General features: G+C 41.6%; 1 protein-coding gene across 1 annotated transcript; it reads right to left on the bottom strand.

Annotated features, from left to right (window-relative positions):
* Positions 1–224: 224 nt before the first annotated feature.
* Positions 225–20327, bottom strand: NOL11 (nucleolar protein 11). The gene is made up of 19 exons (XM_083427458.1): positions 20262–20327; positions 18787–19107; positions 17449–17562; positions 16789–16845; positions 15077–15222; positions 14245–14302; positions 13463–13604; positions 12451–12648; positions 11607–11683; positions 10130–10253; positions 9588–9685; positions 7567–7644; positions 5170–5354; positions 4452–4577; positions 3450–3677; positions 2925–3003; positions 2148–2240; positions 608–715; positions 225–375 (listed from the first exon to the last, which is right to left on the bottom strand). Exons 1-19 carry the CDS (start codon positions 20310–20312, stop codon positions 262–264), a joined length of 2397 nt encoding a protein of 798 aa, XP_083283584.1. The 5' UTR covers positions 20313–20327; the 3' UTR covers positions 225–261.
* Between the last annotated feature and the right edge of the window lie 1983 nt (positions 20328–22310).

Here is a 22310-nt window from a genome sequence, read left to right as displayed (position 1 = left end):
ACGTAACTTACAGCAGCCTCTGCCATCCTGATGCCCTCCAGATGTCAAAGGCTTCAAATCCCATCTGCCTCAGTCCAAAACATCTGGAAGGCACCAAGTTAGAAAAGACGGCCTTGAAGGGGTCTCAGTACAGATCACCAATGAGAAATTGGGTATTAATAAGCTTTTACAAGGTAGAACAGATGAGCCAGAATGCAAAGAGGGAGAAAAATGTCCTCAGTAGATTCGTAACAATAATTTTATGAGAAACATGTGCCTTATTCATACAAGTTCCAGAACTTCAATGGAATATAAGCCCACATCATCTGGGTTCTGTATCCTTTGCAAATGCTTCAGGCTTCCTTCAATCTTGTTGAGTTCTGAGTAAAAACGTACCTAAAAGAGGGGGGAAACAAATAAGACTTGTTCGTATTTCCTGCCAGCCCTTTATAAACATTGCTTTTATTCCCACAAGTGACACTGTTGCCTTCATGCAAAAGGGCAGAGCGTGATAGCAAACAAAGGATAACATTTGTGGTTTTCGAAAGGAAGCTTGGTTTGGTATCACCACCTACAACGTTCAACCTGTGCTTCTGGTGCTGCAATTTCAAAAGGAAGGGAAACTTACTTGGGCTCTAACAAACTTGTGCAGCTTAGAAAGTAATTCTCTTGCTTCTGGCAACATCACAATAACTGTAAAGTGAGCATCTAGGAGAAGGCATATCCAGTCCATGATCTGAAAATTAAACCAGTGATAGATAAGCGTAAGCTAGTGATACCTCAACCTTCAGCACATGCATGAGAAAGTCAGCACCAATTATTAGACAGCATTCCACTGCCTTATAATTTTATTGAGTGACATGTGCCCATCCGTGAGCAGAACCGATTTCCTTTTGTGCAATGGGGCTTCTGATTTTAATCTAGCCCTCCATTCCTTGCCCCACCCACTCAAGTTTTCTAAGCAGATTTGGGGGACCCTCTAAAGCTCCTGCACATTTAGGGAGTACGGAAATTGGTGGGAGGAGAGGCAGGGAAATTCTGTTCATGCAGCCTTCAGATGCAACTCTCTGCACTGAAATGGAAAATAACAATACTCCACAGAAGATAGTCATTTCTGTACAATCATGCATATGATGAAATGGGTTGTAGTCTACAAAAGCTTATGCCATTATAGATTTCTTGAAATTGGATTCAATGATTGTTGTTTAGTCGTTCAGTCGTGTCCGACTCTTCGTGACCCCATGGACCAGAGCACGCCAGGCACTCCTGTCTTCCACTGCCACCCGCAGTTTGGTCAGATTCATGTTTGTAGCTTTGAGATTCATGTTTGTAGCTTCGAGATTCATGTTTGTAGGATTCAATGATGGTCCTACCCAAAATTAATTTCAATAGGGCTAATGGGTAGAACTTAGCTGAGCACAACCCAATGTTTTAAAGGTACCACAAGACTTGCTTAGCTTTTATGCAAGAGACTAACACTCAGGAAATAATTTTTTTATAATATAAAAGCTTCCTTGCCACACTTTTGGCAAGAAATGTACATGTAGCACATTTAAATTTAAAACAATCTTGGCTGCTGAGTGGGAGGGAGTTGAAACTGTCATCTTTCAACAATGATTCTGCAAATATAACAGTGTGTAATGCAGGCATAGCTAAGCAACTGCTTATAGGAGCAGAATCTCCAAGGCAATCATGAAAGTCACAGACCAGCAAGTACTTCCCTGTCTCACTGTATGATTCTATCCCATTGTAAGGGATCGTATCAATGCTATCTTGTAAACTTTCAGATCTGTTTCCCAAACCAAGTTAGCCAGGGCAATAACATCATTCAAAATTGGGAAACAGATCAATACCGCATCATGTGTGTTAACAATCCTTCTGTCACTGCACCATGAGCAACTGGAGGAGGGAAGCATATTTTTCTTTATGAAAAAAGGAACCAAGGATCCTATAAAACAATTTCTGCCATAAGAACCCAAGTCTCACTTTTAGAATAAACATTAATTGAAGACAGTTATGTTTACCATTGGGCTGAAATGGACTCTGAATACACAGAGGAGTGCACATGCAGATCAAGTCCTTTCAATGAAGCAGACATCTAGAGTTGACACATAGATGCTGATAACTCACAAGAACAATGATGAATTTAATTCCCACCTGCCCCTTACCTGGTTTATGGACAGACAAAATATTCCAGGAATATCTGTAGCAGCCTCTTCATTGCACTTCATGTACAGATACTGCAGATACCGGAGAAATAACTAGGAAGAAAAATATATCATTTAAAAGTAGTAGTTCAAATTTAAGTATATACAGTACAGAATTTTTAATATACTTGCAAACAAGTATTCATTAAAAAAAAATACTTGTCTCAATTTTCTTTCTACAACTCAATTCAGGGATCTCACTATATTACCAATCTATGCTGACTTTTTCCATGCAGAAACAAATATAAAACGCAAAGCAAGCCTGCCTTCCTATATTGATTTCAGATTCAGACGTAACAAATCTACATCAGGCCTGTAGCAACTTGCATAGAAGTGAAATAGGTCCTCAGTCTAATCTGACCCATGTCATGCAGTAATTCTACACTCCCTTTCTAATTTGTATAACATATAATAATCTGCCTAAGTGCAGCAAATTTAATCATGAACACATCCTGAAGCTTACACTAACAGTATACCTGAAGTTTAAAACTATCACTACCAGAGGCTGAGGAGGTTCTACAGAACCAGTGTGGGATGAAATATCATTCAGTGGATACTTATCTATTTATCACAGTAATAATCAACATGGATTTAGATATGTGATATTTAGATATGGATTTCATAACTGAAAAAGTTCATTGATAACTTAATTTATCTGAAAGCCACAAGATGCTCAAAGAACAAATATGTAATCAACAATAATATCTAGAAACAGTCAAGAGAGGAGTCGCTACTTACAATGACTTGCTCAGCTGAGAGATCTTTCAGATGAGGCAAAAGAAATGTCTCACTGTATGCTGAACGAAGAATGGTGTTTCTGTGTAAGATTCAGGTCATAGGGTCAAGGACCAATGTGCATTAAGATTTTTGTTGTATCCCAGCCTACCCCCCCCCCAAATTCTTTAAGAGCAACATCTTTGAAAAAGAAAGCATTTTTAAAAAGACTAACAAAATAGGTTAGAACTGCAGTCTTCTTTCTGCAAGTTGAAGGGATCCTTCTGCCAAGGAAGGGACCAAGGTTCAACAGAAGCTGTCAGTAAAGGAAGAAGTGGGGGAGACAGCAAACTCCACCCCACCTTGTTCCCTAGAGCAGTTCTTCAGGGTGCACTGGGGGTGGTGCAGCAAAATACCACCTTCCCATTCCTTCATGATTGTTAAATCTCCCAAGAAATGAGGTTCCAACATGGTGGAACAATACGCCACAGGTGCCACATAACCGTTCCACATCTGTAAGAATAACTTTATTTAATGTGCAAAGGATACAGCAGCGTTGCCTTCTGTGGTCCAACAGGGCATATTTCTCTTGTGTATGTCATGTGAGATTTCGGAGTTAACGGTGTGTCGCAGATGTCTTCTTCTGGGAGCTCAGAATTGAAGCCGTTCTGTATAACTTTAGACTGCGTTCCCATTCCGTTGTTGTGTGCAGTATCAACACAACCTGCTACAGAATCTAAATACACATTCATTTCTTCAAGGCGGTCATCACCAATGCTAGGAAGAAAAAGAAAAGTCCCCAGATGCTGATATTAGTTTAAAAAAGGCATTTTATAAGAAATTTCTGAAACTGACATTTCATAACAACATCAATAACTACTATCTGGGATTAAGATGGACAGAAGAACATGCCTTTCCATGCATGTCTAGAGAAGTCTCTACATTCAATCTGTGTTGGTTGATTATTATTATTAATAATAATAATAATAATAATATTCATAGCCAGCCCATCTGGCTGGGCTTCCCCAGCCACTCTGGGTGGCTTCCAACAAAGTATTAAAATACAGTGGTCTGTTAAACATTAAAAGCTTCCCTAAACAGGGCTGCCTTCAGCCTCCCATAACACAACATCCGATAACACACAAAATTGCATTTTAGAGATGACTGCGCATTTGGAGAATGCCTAAAGTCATCAGGTAGTTAATTTACTCTCCCTGATTTCACATACTAACCTTTTCTGACTGCAGTCAATTAAAAGGAAGAAGATTCAGCATTTTCTAAATGAAAATGTCTCTAAAACAATGGAAATCTCATCTGATAACTGCAATGGAGTCCATTATGAACAGCTCTCATACACAAAGGAATTAAATAGGGTAAAATACATGTCATTTCTACTTCTTGCCAAAGTGGTAGGCTAGTGTCCATACACCATGGTGTCTCTGAAGTTCCTTTATTACCCACAAAGTAATTTGATGAGAAAAAATAGTACTTCAAAGCAAACTATTGCAAGCATTATCAATAAAAATGTAGGATAAATTGCTTGATACTGACCTCAGGAAAGTCCTCAGGCAAGCACAGGAAATTGCTTCAGGGATGTCAGGAAACTGCTGGAGACATAGTTGTAACAAGTGTACATCTGTTTTCTCCAAGGCAACTGCCATTAGATCTGGGCACATACTTGAACAAAAGGGTAAACAGTTACATCTCCGGATATAATTGCAATTAAATATTAACTTTTATCCACAAAAATATTTCAGGTTTCTGGGAGCACCACAGGTTAACAAGAAATCAGTTTCTGATAAGCCCTATTCTCAAAGTTCCTGAAGGACTCCAGTTCCTTAAATTTCATTATAAAATAAGAGAGATGTGGGTGGAACTGTGGTCCAAACCACCGAGCCTCTTGGGCTTGCCGATCGGAAGGTTGGTGGTTCGAATCCCCACAATGGGGTGAGCCTCCATTGCTCTGTCCCAGCTTCTGCCAACCTAGCAGTTTGAAAGCACGCCAGTGCAAGTAGATAAATAGGTACCACTGTGGTGGAAAGGTAAATGGCCTTTCTGTGCGCTCTGGCTTCCGTCATGGTGTTTCCGTTGCACCAGAAGCAGTTTAGTCATGTTGGCCACATGACCCAGAAAGCTGTCTGTGGACAAACCCCGGCTCCCTTGGCCTGAAGCAAGATGAGTGCCGCACCCCATAGTCGCCTTTGACTGGACTTAACCATCCAGGGTTCCTTTACCTTTTTACCTTATTATAAAATAAATACTTGCTCACCTATAAGAGAGGCCTTGTGTCTGGATAATTTGAACCAGGCAATTCTGAGGGTAAAATGAGGACTCTCTTTTACACCTGTTCACAAGAGCAGATAGTACACATCCAACTGATGCTTGAAAGTCTGGTATCTGAGTACTGGAGAAAAATGTCTTCAGCTTTTCTTCAATTACATTCTGAGAAGAATCCTGAAAGAGAGTATTTTGTTCAACAGTCCCAGAAAATCAGCTTTAACTAGCCAAAGTAATTAAAAGTAATCTTGGTTGCCCTATGAGTTTTAATCCGTTAACTGTGCAGTCCTATGCATAACTACTCAGAAGTCAATCCTGTTAAGTTCAATAAGTCTTACTCTCATGTGAATGCGTAAGATTGCAGCCGAAACCTACATGAGAATGTTTTGTAAGAAACAAAAGCACTGCCTTTAGATGCCTGGATGTGTCACAGGAGTTCTTTCTGGTGATGATGGCAAGGAATGCCATGGTAGATGGGTTGAGGAGGGGGTGGGAAAACCTCCCTACATGAGCCTTCCCCTCCCCTTACAGTACTCAGGCTCTAAATCATAAGATTTTACAGCAATACTGTCTTAACATGAATGAAAACACTACTAGAACATTGGATTCATTAGCAAACATTTGTATCTGCTTTAATTTTTAAATGGAAACTTCTCGATAAGCATTATCCTCAGAGGTAGAAAGGCGATTTAGAGAACAGTTGCTTATTACTTGAAAAAAATCTGTCACCCAGCACAACTGTGCTGGTTGGGAGCATACCAGGAACATAGGAGCCAACTCTTAGGGGCTGTGGGGATTCAGGCCCCACAATATTAGTGGGGGCTGGGCCTCAACAAAGTTGATGGGCATTTCCTTTGTAATGGTATGTGTGCACTGCATCATGTGATCAATTATGCAGGACGGGGCTTACCTGGGCCCCCACAATATTTATTCAAGTTGGCACCCCTGACCAGGAACTTCTGGTGGGTACCATGTTGGGTCAAGGTTTCAGTTGTTATTTCAGTTTAGCAGAGAGGAATGAAAAACTGCTGATCTAGTTCAGTCACATATTTACATTGCTAAAAAGCACAGCAAACCAGGTTTAGTTTTGCTAAAGTTGAAAGATGGGAATATAAACCATGGTTCATTAAATCAATGCCTGGTTATTGAAACCCTGCCCAACAGCTTAACTATAGTTTGTTTACTGCCAAAAAACCATGCTCTGAAGGTATGGTTTGCTGCTGGTTTATGAACTGTGGTTTGTTTCAACTGCGGCATGGAGTTATATGATTTGTTTGGTACCCCAGCCCTGATGCTCATCAAGCTACAAAAGGCACGAGGGAAGAGGAGCTGGAAAACAAACTATTGTTTGTTTGATCAGCGGTGAGACGATTCATTGGTTTGGTCTGAACATGTTACACCGACATATGGCTTAATGTGAATGAGCAGCCATGTGGGTACTTGGAGCGAACAATAGTAGCTGCCTCCCTCTTCTCCCATTCCTGCTGCTGCATTCCTGTCCTATGTAAATGAAGTTATAAGCAAGCTAATGGAAGCAGCAGTGGAGCAAGCCAATCAGGCGCCTGGGACAGCGTGCATGTCCTGCGCCTGCGGAGAGGGACCAGCTGCCCACGGGGCAGGACCAGCTGGGGCAGGACGCTCTGCCTGCCTCCTGCCACTCAGCCACCCTACAGCTAAGGGGGAGGTGGCGGGTGGACAGTTTGGGGCAGTGCGGAGCCTGTGGGTGCCCAAACCACCACGTAACTCCCAGGAGAGACGTGTGGCTCGGTCGCGCTGCAGACCCCAAGGTGAGTGTCGCCCAGCATTTTGTCACCCCCCTCAGTGTTGACACCTGGGGCACCCCCCCTCCGCCCCTAAATGCAAGCTCTGTTAGAATAAATTTTATGTAAAATCTCCCATTCTACCTTGTAAATACAGCTCTATATTTCAGTGGGATTCTAGCTTTGCAAAGTAATTTCTTGACTGATAAAACCCCACAAAAGTGTCCATTTGCTCTCACAATATGAATCAACAGTTACCGTAAAACTTGAAGGATCAATATTTTAAATTTGGCTTAATCACAGTGCTTAATCACAGTAATCTGAGCTGTGTACAAGAGACCCAATTTGGAAAGACTTAAAACAAGTTCAAATTAAAAGTCAGAGTTAAATTTAAAAGTCTGATGGGGGAAAAAATTGCCAATTCTTTTTTAAGAAGTTAGTATACATATTTTTTAATATTGTGCATCTGCATATCATATTTCCTGGTACCATTTTTTCTGGTTAAAGCATCAATGTGTAGAGAAAGAAATATTGCCACTAAAAGATATCTTGTTCTCTACCCAACCACTCCAACTTTCCTAAGTGTTTTTTATATGGGAGGGGTATAAATAATAAATTATTATATTTACCTTGATAATTAAAAGCAGCTGTTCCATTGTCAGAGTCTCCAGTTGAGTTTTTGCATCCATGCTCTTTCTTGACCTCAACTGCAAGTATTTAAACATGCATAGTAAGATTCTTTGAGAATTAAAGTTCCATGACAGTTAAAGTAAAAGAACAGCCAATGGTAACACGTATCCTGGACCAATTACAACTAGTTTTAGAAATTCTGCCAGCAGATTCAATTCACTGGTAGTTATATTCTCTTTTGATCATCAAAACAAAAATGTTTTAAGAACAAAATAGGTTAATAATTTAATAAAGGAAAGAGATATGCAAGCATCAGTTTTGATCTTTTTAGAAGATGCAGAGAGAAATCCAAGATTATGAAAAATACTTCATTATGCAGATGTTAGCACATGATTATTGTTCCTGCCAAGAGCCGCAATTTCTAAAGGACAATTTGTCTAAGGTCACCTTCTAGCAGTGGGTGGAGGGAGAGATAAAAAAATGTTCTGGATTAACTAATCCAGAATAAAGAGCACCCTGTTTCAGTAGTGAATTAGATTTCCCAATCCTATGCAAGTCTGCCTTGAAGTTCACCCAAACTTGAGTAAGAAATATATTTTTTTTTTAGTACAATGGTCCAATACAACTAATTTTCTGGAAAGCATGTACAAGTAATTCCTTTTTTTACTTTAGTATGATATACATGCCTACCAATTTGTTTGCTGGCAGCTAGGAATATTTTTTCTCAAGTCATAAATCCACAGATTTTTTTTAAAATAAAATATTTTCTATCAAAATAAATAGGGATGGGTATGCAACTTGATGACCCACTGTCAAACCACCATGTTTGTAAAATTGGGGGGTGGGGGGGGGGAGGAAGAAAATGGAAGAGGAATTTTTTGCCGATTCTTCCTGTGGAGCTGCCTGAAAAGCTGTTCCACAGGGTTGGAGGATGCTCTGGAATAGTGTAGTGAGTTTAGAGGAACGTTGGGCAAAATATTCCTGAATTGAAGGGGTTTGGACTAGATGACCCTCATGGTCTCTTGCAACTCTACATTCTAGGATTCTATGTCACCGAGGGAAGGGGGAAATAGGTGATTAGTGCACCCTGTTAGAGCTTGATCCCCCCTAGTACAATTTAGCAAATGCTTTCAGGACTAAACGGGACGCGGGTGGCGCTGTGGGTAAAAGCCTCAGCACCTAGGGCTTGCCGATCGAAAGGTCGGCGGTTCGAATCCCCGCGGCGGGGTGCGCTCCCGTTGCTCGGTCCCAGCGCCTGCCAACCTAGCAGTTCGAAAGCACCCCCGGGGGCAAGTAGATAAATAGGGACCGCTTACTAGCGGGAAGGTAAACGGCGTTTCCGTGTGCGGCTCTGGCTCGCCAGAGCAGCGATGTCACGCTGGCCACGTGACCCGGAAGTGTCTCTGGACAGCGCTGGCCCCCGGCCTCTTGAGTGAGATGGGCGCACAACCCTAGAGTCTGTCAAGACTGGCCCGTACGGGCAGGGGTACCTTTACCTTTACCTTCAGGACTAATATTTTGTGCTCCCCCCCAAAAAACCCAAGATAACCATTTAAGAATATCAATTTGTAATCAAGTGATGTGAAAAGTTATTCATGACTATGAGATCAAACTGCAAAAGCTTAATCTGGATTAAACCCCAAGCATTCAAGTGAAAATCTTCCAAAAACCAAACCAAAAGAGTGGACTGACATTTCCCAATTTCAACTGTAACCATTATGCAGATCAGAGAGGTTAAACTTCATCATTAAAAGCTGGAGTACAATTCCCTTAAATTCAACAGCTGAGTTTCTTTTTGTAATGATTGGAACTCTCCGCTTTGCATTGCCTATTAACGTTCTGGCTGTATTGCACAGAAACCAAGGATACTTAAGGAATTTTGGTGTCTTGTATGGATTCCTTAAAATGGTATGCCTTTTTGTTGAAAATGCTATTTTATCCATCTATCTAAAGAGTTTAATAAATAGTGAAATGGATATAGCAAAAGGAAGATTGAATAGTGACTATGAAACCAACATACCAGCCTATTAGATTCACACTTAGCAGGCTGATCTGGCTTTGCACCTATCAGATCATCTTCTTGAAGCATGTTCCAATCTGCAGGTATAATCTTCATTTCTGGAAAAAGTAATATAGACTATCACATTAAAGAGTGAAATCTATTATTGTTATGCACAAATGACCAAAAAAAGATTTCTATAAAAATTATACCAGACAAGAACTTGGCTTTTGTAATGCGTGGGTTTGGATGTCAAAATAAGCTATTGTTATGAGTTTACCATATTGAATGTCTAACTGAATTTAATCATAATAAATTAAGGTAAAGCAAAAACACTAAATATACTTTTCAGCATACCATCTAAAATCCACAGAGAATTGGACAATACAAATGAGAGTATTCGTGAATATTAAAATCCAATTTGTAAACTGAAAAATCTTAGTACAATGCCTTCTAATAGGATAAGCAGCTTAAGATGGGCATTTTTTACATGTAGTTTTCTAAAGGCATTTCCAAAAGAGGATTATGTGAATGTAAATATAAGCTTTATAATTAAGCCCTACCTGATGTTTGTGTATCCTTAACTTTTCCAACAGCAGCAGCCAAGGAAGATGTTTCACACTTATACAATATTACTGTTAATTCGTTACCATGTGTTATGAAGAGTTTGTCTCCGTAACACCAACACTAGAAAACATTAAATACAAATAATTAGCAAGTAGAAAGTGAATTAACACAATATACTCATAACACAAACACTCCCTTAAATGCTACAGATCTTTTGAGCTTTCTAATTTCTTTTGAAAAGCAACATCTATATATACCTGCAGCTCTGCAATAACTGAGCAATGGGTCACACTTACAAAGATTTTCAATTATTGCTAGATCTGTAGAAGATTAATTGCAGACTACTGATCAATTTAGGGACGCGGGTGGCACTGTGGACTAAACCACTGAGACTCTTGGGCTTGCCGATCAGAAGGTCGGCAGTTCAATTCCCCGCAACCGTTGCTCAGTCCCAGCTCCTGCCAATCTAGCAGTTCAAAAACATGCCAAAAAGTGCAAGTAGATAAATAGGTACCGCTCTGGCGGGAAGGTAAAAGGCATTTCCATGCGCTGCTCTGGTTTCAGTGTTCTGTTGCGCCAGAAGCAGCTTAGTCATGCTGGCCACATGACCCAGAAAAAACTGTCTGTGGACAAACACCGGCTCCCTCGGCCAGTAAAGCGAGATGAGCACCACAACCCCAGAGTTGTCTGCCACTGGACTTAACCGTCAGTGGTGCTTTACCTTCACTGATCAATTTACACAACCAACACCCTTCAAAGAAATCTGTGATGAGCTTAGAAATATCCAGTGATCTGGATCAGTCAGTCTCTAATTCAAAAAGTGACAATGGCTCTTGAAGGAGTTTTGCACATGCACTGAAGCAGCTGTGGTTGTACTGCACTCACATATATGCTCTTCAAATATTGTTGCAACCCTTATGCACCCAATCGATCGGTACACTCTGCAGGACATCTAATATGTGCACTGAAAAACAGGGAATGTTTTAAAATCTGACTAATAACCTTTTTCAGCATTCTTTTTTTCATATTTCATATGTTCTGTTCAAGGTTTTCCATTGTAAACTAGCTAGGTAAAGGTAAAGGGACCCCTGACCATTAGGTCCAGTCGTGGCCGACTCTGGGGTTGTGGCGCTCATCTCGCTTTACTGGCCAAGGGAGCCGGCGTACAGCTTCCGGGTCATGTGGCCAGCATGACTAAGCCGCTTCTGGCGAACCAGAGCAGCGCATGGAAATGCCGTTTACCTTCCCGCCGGAGCAGTACCTATTTATCTACTTGCACTTTGATGTGCTTTCGAACTGCTAGGTTGGCAGGAGCAGGGACCGAGCTCACCCCGTTGCGGGGATTCGAACCGCCAACCTTTTGATCGGCAAGTCCTAGGCTCTGTGGTTTAACCCACAGAGCCACCCGTGTCCGTAAACTAACTACAAGTGTATTAAAATGAAAATGGATAGATCACATTGATCACAACTTACTTGTCCAGTGGTTCCCCGTGGTAATTCCTTTAAAGCCTGTAATGTTTGAAATTTTATATTCCATATGGAAAAGCAATCTACAAATAGGAAAAACAAGAGTACCATTTGCAAAGCTTTCAGTTATGAATGCTGCCTGCAAATTGAGTAAGGTAATTTTGGCAATGTGGCCAACGAAGTAATTAACATACCCAAAACCTTCCTGTCAAACATTGCCGAAGTAAGTCTCAATTCATAATCAGAGTCATTACTAATCTCTTACAAAAACAGTTCAACGAATCTATTTCTGAGAAACTGAAGCTTCCGTTGTATAATTAATCACTCTACCATGTATGGTTTAACAGATCAGTAACAATCAACAGGCAACTCCCATTTTGCTCGTGTTCCATGAACATTTGCACCATTTTCAGACCCAGAAGAGGGCCTAACTGGCTTATGCACATGATGACCTGGAACGCAACCCCCATGCAAATTGGGAGTTGCCTGTATATCTTTCTCTGCTGTCTTTCCTTGCTCTTCTTTCTTACGCATTTGCATATTTAGATTAGCTGCCTGCAGACCAGACACTTGCTGCTTTTTATTCTACATTTTATATTGCATGACAGCTCTCCAGATGTTGTTGGCTTCCAACTCCTATTAATCCCAGGCAGCATGACCAATGGGAGTTGCAGTCAATAAGTATCTGGCAAGCACCAGGCTGTTGTACAGCATCTTGACTTTAGGTGCTCAATATTTGTTTAATGTTTATTTAAGAGTGCTTCTTGGATGTTTCCTTCCTGTTTACAGTCAACAAATTAAGCAGAATAGATTTAGTCCAGCTGCTGCATTTTGAAGCAATTTACGTTACCTTTAACGCGGCCATCTGGGGAATCCCAACATCCTGTTATGGCAATATGATCTTTATTGAGAATAGCAATTGAAGTACTTTTTAAAATACTGCCAGATACTAGAAGTCTGATCAGAAGAGACTTTTGTAAAAATTGTGCTTCTTCAGAGCCACTCTGTTGCAGGGGCACCAGAACCTTATACACACATCCGTTGGAATCTGTAAGAATATATTTCAGTTACGTAATAGTTATTAATAAATAAATACTAGTCGACATACACAAATCATCACCGTAAAAGACAGGGCATCACTTAAGAGGAGGCATGGTTCGGAATGGTTCCATTTGTCAGCTGCTTCCATGGAGGTCCTGTGTAGCCCATGCATACCAGCCACAATTGCCAAAAATCCCCCAAGGAGTTAATGCATGCACATTGCCTGTCAGATAATTTTAATGGATTGGGGAAGCCTCCTTCCCTGCGACTTCTGTTCACAGCTACATACTCTGTTATCAATGGACTACAGTCTGTCCAGTTTCTACATACCATCTCCAACTAAAGGCTTTATGATTGCATAGGTACCCCAAACTAAGAAATGGTCTTAAGTTTTTGACCTTTAATACAGCAATCCCATTAGGATACAATAGCACAATATGGTTTGACATTAGAAGTGTGCAAAGGCTTAGCAATTCTGGCAAGTGGTTAAAACAGCAAACAATGTTATCATAAATACAGAAAAACTGTAACCTTATAACCCCCTCCCATTTAGTGGGAGGAGGCAGCATTTGGCCCCGAGTTCATGTTTGTACATTACATCTGAATGCAGTCTCAGTGTACTGAATTTGTAAATATGCATAGATGTCTATGCTCCTCACAGAAGTATACAATTACACTGTTAAGAACTATTAACTACTATGCCTGTTTATGCAACATTTAATTGCAAAAGACTGATTGAAAATAACATGATGCTTGCTCTTCTGTGCTTTATCAAGGCAGGGTTCCCCTCCTGTACAATTAGAATATACCTTAATACTTACACAAGCAAAGCAATGTGACAACTTTGTTTTTCAAGTATGCTGCAAAACCCAGCGGTGTGGCTGACTCGCCACCTTGTTCCAGTTTAAACTTCTGAAGGATGCATGGATTACACTGCTGAACATATATGAAGCAATTCCCATCCTGAAGAAAAAGAGTGGCCTTCTTTCATTTCCCAGACAACCAGGTTCATTAAAAAGACATTGCAGCTAGACAGAAGAAATTAACTATATCATATACCTAAGAGATATTTGGGCCCCCAAAAAACATTTGCAATGGTAATTCCCCACAAATCATTGTGTAGCTATGATTTAAGCGAAAAAGCAAAGATTGTGTAATACCAGCAGGTTACAGTGAACAAATGCCTGTCCAATAGTATGCTTGCACCATTAAGTTGGAGGATTCCTCTTTTAAGAAAGTATTCCCCATTCCCTACAAAGCAGGACTTTCTAAAGCACAATGAAATAGGAGTTTCTTGTTGTTCATTCTGGGCAACCTATTGTACTACAATAGTGAAATTAAAATAAGTTTTTTTCTGAGTTTGAGAATGATTCATTGCTCATCCTATCCAAACCATCCCAAGAACTGCAAATAAAAACAGCACCACTGCACCACAGAAGTGCTGCATCTGTATTAATCTTCTACTGCTTAGTAACATTTCCACAGTGGATCATATTAACAAATAAGATAGTAAACAAAATGCCACACCTGTAACTTAAAAACTGAAATGTACTTTTACGTTGTTGCATCACCACTTTAAAGCCATATAATATTTATCACTTACCTGCTCAGTAATAAATATAAGAACAGGATGTCCAACGTCCAAGAAAGCATCACTCCATCTAAAAATAAGTTAGATTATTATTGCAGGGCAATCAAAACTAAAAACATGGCCACAAAGAATACGTAATACAATGGCCTACTTTGCACACTACGGTAAGCCAAACTATGGCTTACTAGGACCATGCAAATATGCTTCTGCTTCTCTGTGGCTTCTTTAGGTCTCATGTGGCATCTAAGCGAAACCAAGGTTTGTGGTTGAGCTCTCTTCTCCTTAAATCACCATCTGTAGCCAAGATCAAAAATTGGCTACAGCTTGTTATCGAAGAGAGAGCTTAACCACAATCCTGGGTTCAGACAGCACACTAACCCAAGCATAGCTTCTGCACCAGAGAGAGCTTATAAGAACCAGGGAGGAGCAAAGCAGGTGTGAACATCTCCCTGGCAGTCCGTACATTCATCCTAAGCCATGGTTTGGTCTAGCACTGCATGCTAACATGGTTATTATTTGAAATAAGGTTCACAGCCAATACAACTATGAGTGTAAAGTATGATGCAAATTTGAATGTATGAAGTTATCCATCATGCTTTGCACTATCTCCTTTTTGGGGAGTAAATAGAGAGCCTTTATTCACCATATTTCTTAGCTCCCAAGCCTACTTAAGAAACTTTAACTGTTCACCTGCAGGAAGAATGAACTGAATAAGGCATTACAAAGAAGCAAGGTGATGGGTAGCTCTGGTACCAGAGTGAGGTTAAGGGATTCAGAGAGACCCAGCACCAAATCTATAGCTTAATTTTTGAATTGGAAAGCTTGCATTAACTGTGGCACTCACCTAATAACTTCGTCTGAAACAACGCTTTCAATTTCTTGCTGAGGGGCTGTGAGTAATGCATCTAAACTCTTGACAGCACCACCTTTGAACAGGACCAGGGGTTCGGTATTAGGCAGAGAATGTATCCGATACACATCTGCTGACAACTGCAAAATAAACGCTTAACTTTAGTCTTGAATATAAATGTGCAATATAAATGGTAACAAAAGTGCAGGTATCTTTGTAATACTTTTCTGTCTATAAGATGCCCCCTATTTTGGGGGACTGAAATTACAGAAAATGGGGGGAGATGGCAAAAAGTTTTTTTTTTTTTTTTTTTTTTTGGCGGAGGATTGCCCAGAGTAGTTGAGCTTTTTTTGGGGGGGGGGTTACCAAGGGTTGTTGAGCTTTTAGGGGAAATGCCAAAAATTTCTCACCCACACACGTAGAATATTCCACCTCCCGTCTGTCCCCTCACCAGCTGAAGCTGCCAATCACCTGCCCAATTGCAGCGGCAGCCAAACAACACCACCCATTGACGCAGCAACCAATAACGCGCACAATAGTTGTTGACAGCTGCGGCAGCAACCGATCAAACATCCATCCTTTGCACTACCGATGTATAAGATGACACCCACTTTTTAGCCTGATTTTTAAGGGGGGAAGCTAGTCTTATACACGGTAAGTATGGTAAATGTTATTAAATATTGCAATGTTCAGCAAAAAATTATATTCACTCTGGCTGGCCTCAAAAAGTTGATTGCTCCAGGTACTGGTATGAGCAATGGAATGAGTTGCAACTGAATTACAGATCTAAATATCACTAGGTATGCTTGTCTGGGGTTTTCCTGACAATTCACAGCAGATATGGGAGAAGAATTGGAGTAGGGTCGGTCCACTGTGCTAGCAGAAACTCTTGTGCTAGCTTCCACAAGGGTGCTGAGTTAGTTGAATCTGACTCTTGTCATTTGCTATTTACACCTTTGAAGAAGGGTACGGTACAGTAAAAACAATTGTAACAGCTGAAAAATTTGGCAGCAACTCAGTGACAGCATCTGCATTACTATTCTGACTGACACTGAAATATAACTCTTTCAGCAAAGCAAAATTGGTTATGCCCAAAGAGAAAAGAAAACTCCAAAAGGTCATTGAATATTTTGATGATTCACAAAAATCCAAGTCTAGATATTGAAAGTACAGATACTAACTAAAGTGACTGCATAGCTTCTACTGTGCAATAGTAGCTATTAGCCCTAGGTGGAAGGACTGTTTCAACAATTTGCAAAAGGTCCTCTATCTTACTAAGGCGGGAAGGAGAAAGGACAGGTGAAATATAGTGTTCTAAAAAGACACATTTATTTTATTTTTCAGTGCAATCCAGACTTCAGATGGGCAGAATTCTGCTCACAGGGCACTTTCCTACAATAAGAGGCGACAGTATTCACCTGCAACCCCAACATCATCTGCCATGCCGTTCCAGGTTCTCTCCTGAACCTGTGGAACAGCTTGTCCAGAGGTGCTTATCAGTGAAAATCTCCTTTCCTGCTCCACTTGGTACCCCTGCTAGATCACAGATAGGGAAGGACCACTTTGGTTTGCAGAAGAACCTTTCTGGAGCCAACCCATAATTTGCATGGCTGATGTTAACATATAGAGAACTCATGCCATCAACTGATTGCACAAGGTCATTACCATGCTCTAAAACAATTTTATTACAAGTTATCAGCACTTACCGTTGCTTTAAAGGCTTTATCCAAGTTACTGTCATCTTCCTTCCATATCTGTAAAACCTTTTCAAAAAAACATCATTTTAAAAAGGCGCAATATCTATTTGCAAAGTACTACCTCAAAGCTCGACTAGACACAAGCAATTCAGGTTAGGATACTTCAGATACACTAGTTTTTATGGTCTGTGATATACACACAGCCAGGATTTCCAAAATAGATGAGTGTGCACTCAGGTATGTGTGAGCATGCTGCACAGAGGGCAACTATGACAGACCCATGCCAACAGTCTCTTGATATGTGCAGAATTTTCAAATGTAAAGCTACAAAATCCCATTGGCTTCTGCTATGTACATTTAATGCATTTTTGTTTCTATGGAAATAAATCCTACTGATTTTGACCGAAGTATTTTTAGGATAGCAGTCTTTGTGAGGCTCAGTTCCCTATCAGAAATCAGTTATTCTACACTCTAAAAAGACAAACAGGTTTTCATCCACACTAGCATGCAGCTTCAAAACAGACTGATTAAACATGAATTGTTTTGCCTACTACAACTTCTATAAAAGGAGTTTTTAAAAAGACCACCATGGCTTCAATAAAACTATACCAAATGCAACAATTTCCCACATAACTATAGTCAAATGCTTGCCTTAATAAGAAATCATACCTTATCATCATGGACGATAATGAACTCTCCTGTTTCAGCATTGCACACAGCAGGACATGTAATTGTTTGACCTTGTTTGACTGACCAGCAACCCAGTGGTTTTTGATCTGAAACCTAAAAAAGTCCAACTTATCAACTGTTAAGACACTAAATCCTTAGCATAAGTTACTAAGATGCACACAAGAAAATCTCAATTTGTTTTTGCTCTGTGTATTTAAAAGAGCTGAAACCCCACAAGCACATGCCCTATAGTTTTATAAACAGTTATAGAAAAAGATAAATCCTTCTACAGCAGGGTGCTTTTTGCAACCATGATTTATGGGAGATCTTCCAAGCTGGTGTGCGCACTCCTCCATATGCTTGTACTGTATGCACTTTCTCAAATTGCGAGAAAGTGCATACAAACCTAAGGAGGAGTGCGCACACCAGCTTGGGAGAACCCCTATACAGTGGTACCTCGGGTTAAGTACTTAATTCGTTCTGGAGGCCCATACTTAACTTGAAACTGTTCTTAACCTGAAGCACCACTTTAGCTAATGGGGCCTCCTGCTGCTGCCACACCACCGGAGAATGATTTCTGTTCTCATCCTGAAGCACTATTTCTCGGTTAGCGGAGCCTGTAACCTGAAGCGTATGTAACCTGAAGCATATGTAACCCGAGGTACCACTGTAAATCATAGTTGCAAGAAGGACCCTGCTGTATAAGGATTGATCTTTTCCTATACTGTAATTGTTTATAAAACTGTAGGTCAGGCGTAGGCAAACTCAGCTCTCCAGATGTTATGGGACTACAACTCCCACCATCCCTTGCTAACTGGACCAGTGGTCAGGGATGATGGGAGTTGTAGTCCCAAAACATCTGGAGGGCCGAGTTTGCCTATGCCTGCTGTAGAGCATGTGCTTGTGGGGTTCAGCTATTTTAAATACACGGAGCCATAGCAAATTGAGATTTCCTTGAGTGAGAATTCTACGGATTGCAGAAAGAGACCCAAATCTTTTCCTCTGTCATCTTGTTAATATCCGTCTGTCCTGGGGAACAACGGAGGAGGGCGCCTTTGGAGGTGAAGGCGAAACTGCAGGAATGATGTCCTCGCTTTTTGCCATCGTTCCTGCCATCCAATACTGCGGGGGATGCCGGGGACTCGAACCCGGGGGACCTTCTGCGCGCAAAAGAAATGACCGGGTGCGCAGCGGGTCCTCGCCACTAGGCCCCAATCTTTTGCGACTATTCCTAGGGATCGTGCCTGAGGGACTTGAAACAAAACATGGGGAAAGCGGCAATGGGCTCGCTTCCCCTCCCACCGCCCCCAGTTTCTCCTCTCCTCAAGGAGTCGTTACCTTATACAGCGTCACCGTCCGGCCTCGGTCCGTGAGCAGCACCCGGTCCGCATCCTGCTCCAGGCCCAGCGGCCCCTGAGAGGGGACCCCGGCTCCCGCCAAAGGGCACAGCGCGAACTCCTCACAGAAGGCCGCCATCTTGAGGGCCACGCGAAACGAGAAGGGCGGGAGTGCGCCTGCGCCCACAGGACGCTCCTCGTTTAAAAGGAAGGAAGGGGCGGGAATGAAATAGACGGGGGCCAACCAACCGGGCTCGGCGCAGAACCAGAGGCGCGCAGGCGCAGTGAGCTTCCGCAGCGGGGGAACAGTGCAAAGCGCCATCTGTTGGGGAAAGAGAAGACGGCGAGGAATTGGGGCGAGCCGGGCGAGCGCCGGCCAGACAGGGGTTGCCATACGTCCGGGATTTCCCGGAACTGCGTGCGCCGCGAAAAGCCGGACGCATGACAGCTTTCCCATGAAAAACGCAACAACCTTGCTAAAAAACAAAATAACTTCTCTGTCTCGATTCTAACTGTTTCAAATATGGTAACACTACACGCAGAGGCAGTCATTTTAATAGCACCCTAACCAGGCCCTGCCATGAAGCGCTTGCGTTCTATGCCCTTTAAAAATGTGGCTTCTTGGGTTGTTTTTATTTTTATTATATATTGTGTGGTTTTTATATTTTTGATTTTGTTCCATGAACTGCCCTGAGACCTCCGGGTATAGGGCGGTATATTGTTGTAAACAAAAATTGCCCTTTTCCCTTATGAGCCCATATAGAGTCCATACATAGGTTCCCTATTGGTAGGAGAGAATAACAGAGGCCAACCAGAGAATATTGAGAAGCAAAGCACCTAGTAAGCTTGATCTTTATTGATCTGTTGCAACAGGGTGCTCCCCTCACCCGCAGGAGAGGAGGAGGAACCCAGAAAAAAGGCGTGCAAGGTCTTATAAAGACTTTTGAAATTGCCACCCTGTAGATCAAGACCACCCCCAGAAACATCATACATACATCACAGAAGGGGTGTAACCTAAGACCACCCCTCAGATACATCATACCTACATCACAGAAAAGGCGAGAAATTTGAATGTTGTTTTTCTCCTGTCCTTGTTTATCTCCTGTCTGGCAGGTTACTTGATTGGATTGCCTGGGAAGTCTGGCCATTCTTTTGTAGTGATAAATACTTAGTTCCTGGGCCATGTCACAGGCTCACACCCTATTCAAACACAGACATACCCTTAAGACAGGATTTGTGAATGAAAAGACAATGGGGAGACTTTCCCACTTTGACCTTGCAGAGAAAACATTTGCTCAGTTTAGGAATCAAAATGGCTTCAGGTCGGTCTTCCTGTGCTGATCTATGTATGTGCGGTTATGAACATTACCATATATCTAAGACCTCAAAATTCCTATCACAATATAAAGTATAATAATAATAATAATAATAATAATAATAATAATAATAGAGAAAAGGGTGAGTTGGCACCCTCACCAAACTCCCATTATTTGTAAAAAATCCAAATGGACTGGTGGCCGTGTTCATGGTGCTGAGACCCCAGAGGAGACACACGGCAGGGAGTGGGAGGAGCTCAGGAAAAGTACAACATTGGCTCACTGATAAGAGTTACCTGCCTTTTTTTTTTTTTTAATCCTTGCAGCAACACTATAATCTGTTAGGCCAGGGGATGAGTGATTGCGGCCCACTGAGCTTCAGGGTTAGGGAGATTTTTTTGTGGGCCATTCTGCAGAAATTCTGGTCATTCTGCAAAAATTAACTTTCACCAAAATGACATGCTCTGATGGTATACAGTGGTACCTCGGGTTAAGTACTTAATTCGTTCTGGAGGTCCGTTCTTAACCTGAAACTGTTCTTAACCTGAGGTACCACTTTAGCTAATGGGGCCTCTCGCTGCCACCGCGCCACAATTTCTGTTCTTATCCTGAAGCAAAGTTCTTAACCCGAGGTACTATTTTTGGGTTAGCGGAGTCTGTAACTGGAAGCGTCTGTAACCTGAAGCATCTGTAACCCGAGGTACCACTGTATAAGTGAAAGTTTATCCCATGATAAATTTTTTAAGACTTTTTAAATAAATAAATAAATAAATGTTGCCATATTTTGAAGAGCAAAAAAGACTCCTGGTTTCTTTTGGTTTCCTTCCTCTTGTCGGCACTCTGAGGCTTCCTAGCAGGCAGGGTGCATTGTGTTAACGTCATTTTACTTCACAAACGTAAGGACTTCTGCAAACCTAGGGCATCCCCTGGGTATGTGGAAGCAGCTACCTTTTGGGTTGCTGCCATTTCTCTTGGAACCTGATACTCAACCACCTGTGATTCCTGTTCATTGTATCCTCCTTCCTAAGGGTCGCAGCAAACCCTTCCCTGCTCTGATTAGGGGAATTTTATAATGATAATTATACCACTCTTCCAATTTTCCCCCCCAATGTCTTTTGTATTCTCTGTGGGGAGGGGAGGAGTTTTACCCTCCTTTAAGTTTTTCTCCTACAAACCTCCCTCAAACATCCCGATACCTGCTGCTGCTCAGTTCTGTTTCTGCAATATTCCTGTTGGAAGATGTTTGAAGGAGCGGTGACACTTGGGATTTGCATAGCAGAGCTGTGAGCGTTCAAAAGTTTCACGTACGTTATCTTGTAATCCTTACGGCAGCTTTGCAAATTAGGTCAGGATCGCCACCATATTGCGATGGGGGACTGAGAGACTTGGTGCCATCTAGAGAGTGGGGCAAAGGTAGGATTCAAACTGTGAACCTCTTGATTTGTAGGTAGCCATTCAGTGACTGCGGCTCACCAGGACTTTCATATCAATAAAAAAAAGGTAAAGGAATGCAGGGCAAAGTATATTGCTTTGCAACCCAGTCCCTAAAGAGCATTACTGAGATTTAGTTGAATAGTGGTTGTAAACAGAACAGTTTTGAGAACTGCAGCTTTACAAGCTCTACTTGGGCAAGTTTGCTTAGGAATTTCACTGTGAAGGATCACATTCAAGTAAGCGTACGTAGAATGTCAGCCTTAATGGAATTGCTTTCAGTGTGCCATGTGTAAAACGACAAATTTCTGGACTTCCAGCTTTCCAGGAAGTCACGCCCTATCTCATATGTGCTCTTCTTAAGCCAAGCTACAGCACTATGGTTATGGTTCCTTAGCAGCAAGATGACACAACACTGGTACATGCCCAAAGGCATGTTTTCCTTTACTGCATCGTATCTTGCGCACTGAGCTCTGGCTTTAGCAACAAGTGTAGGGATAAGCCCTGGCTCAGATTAAGCTTTGAATAGGTTTGCGGCTAACCTTTCTAAATTACAAGTTAAAGGGGAAAAGAGAGGACCCAAATAATTACCGCCCAGTCAGTCTGACATCAATACCAGGGAAGATTCTGGAGCAGATCATTAAACAAACAGTCTGTGAGCACCTAGAAAGGAATGCTGTGATCACCAATAGTCAGCATGGATTTCTGAAAAATAAGTCATGTCAGACTAACCTGATCTCGTTTTTTGACAGAATTACAAGCCTGGTAGATGAAGGGA

This window comes from Podarcis tiliguerta (assembly GCF_965153285.1).
Source record: "Podarcis tiliguerta genome assembly, chromosome: 2".
In the NCBI taxonomy this organism is placed as follows: Eukaryota; Metazoa; Chordata; class Lepidosauria; order Squamata; family Lacertidae; genus Podarcis; species Podarcis tiliguerta.
This window is presented reverse-complemented; position numbering and strand designations above follow the sequence as displayed.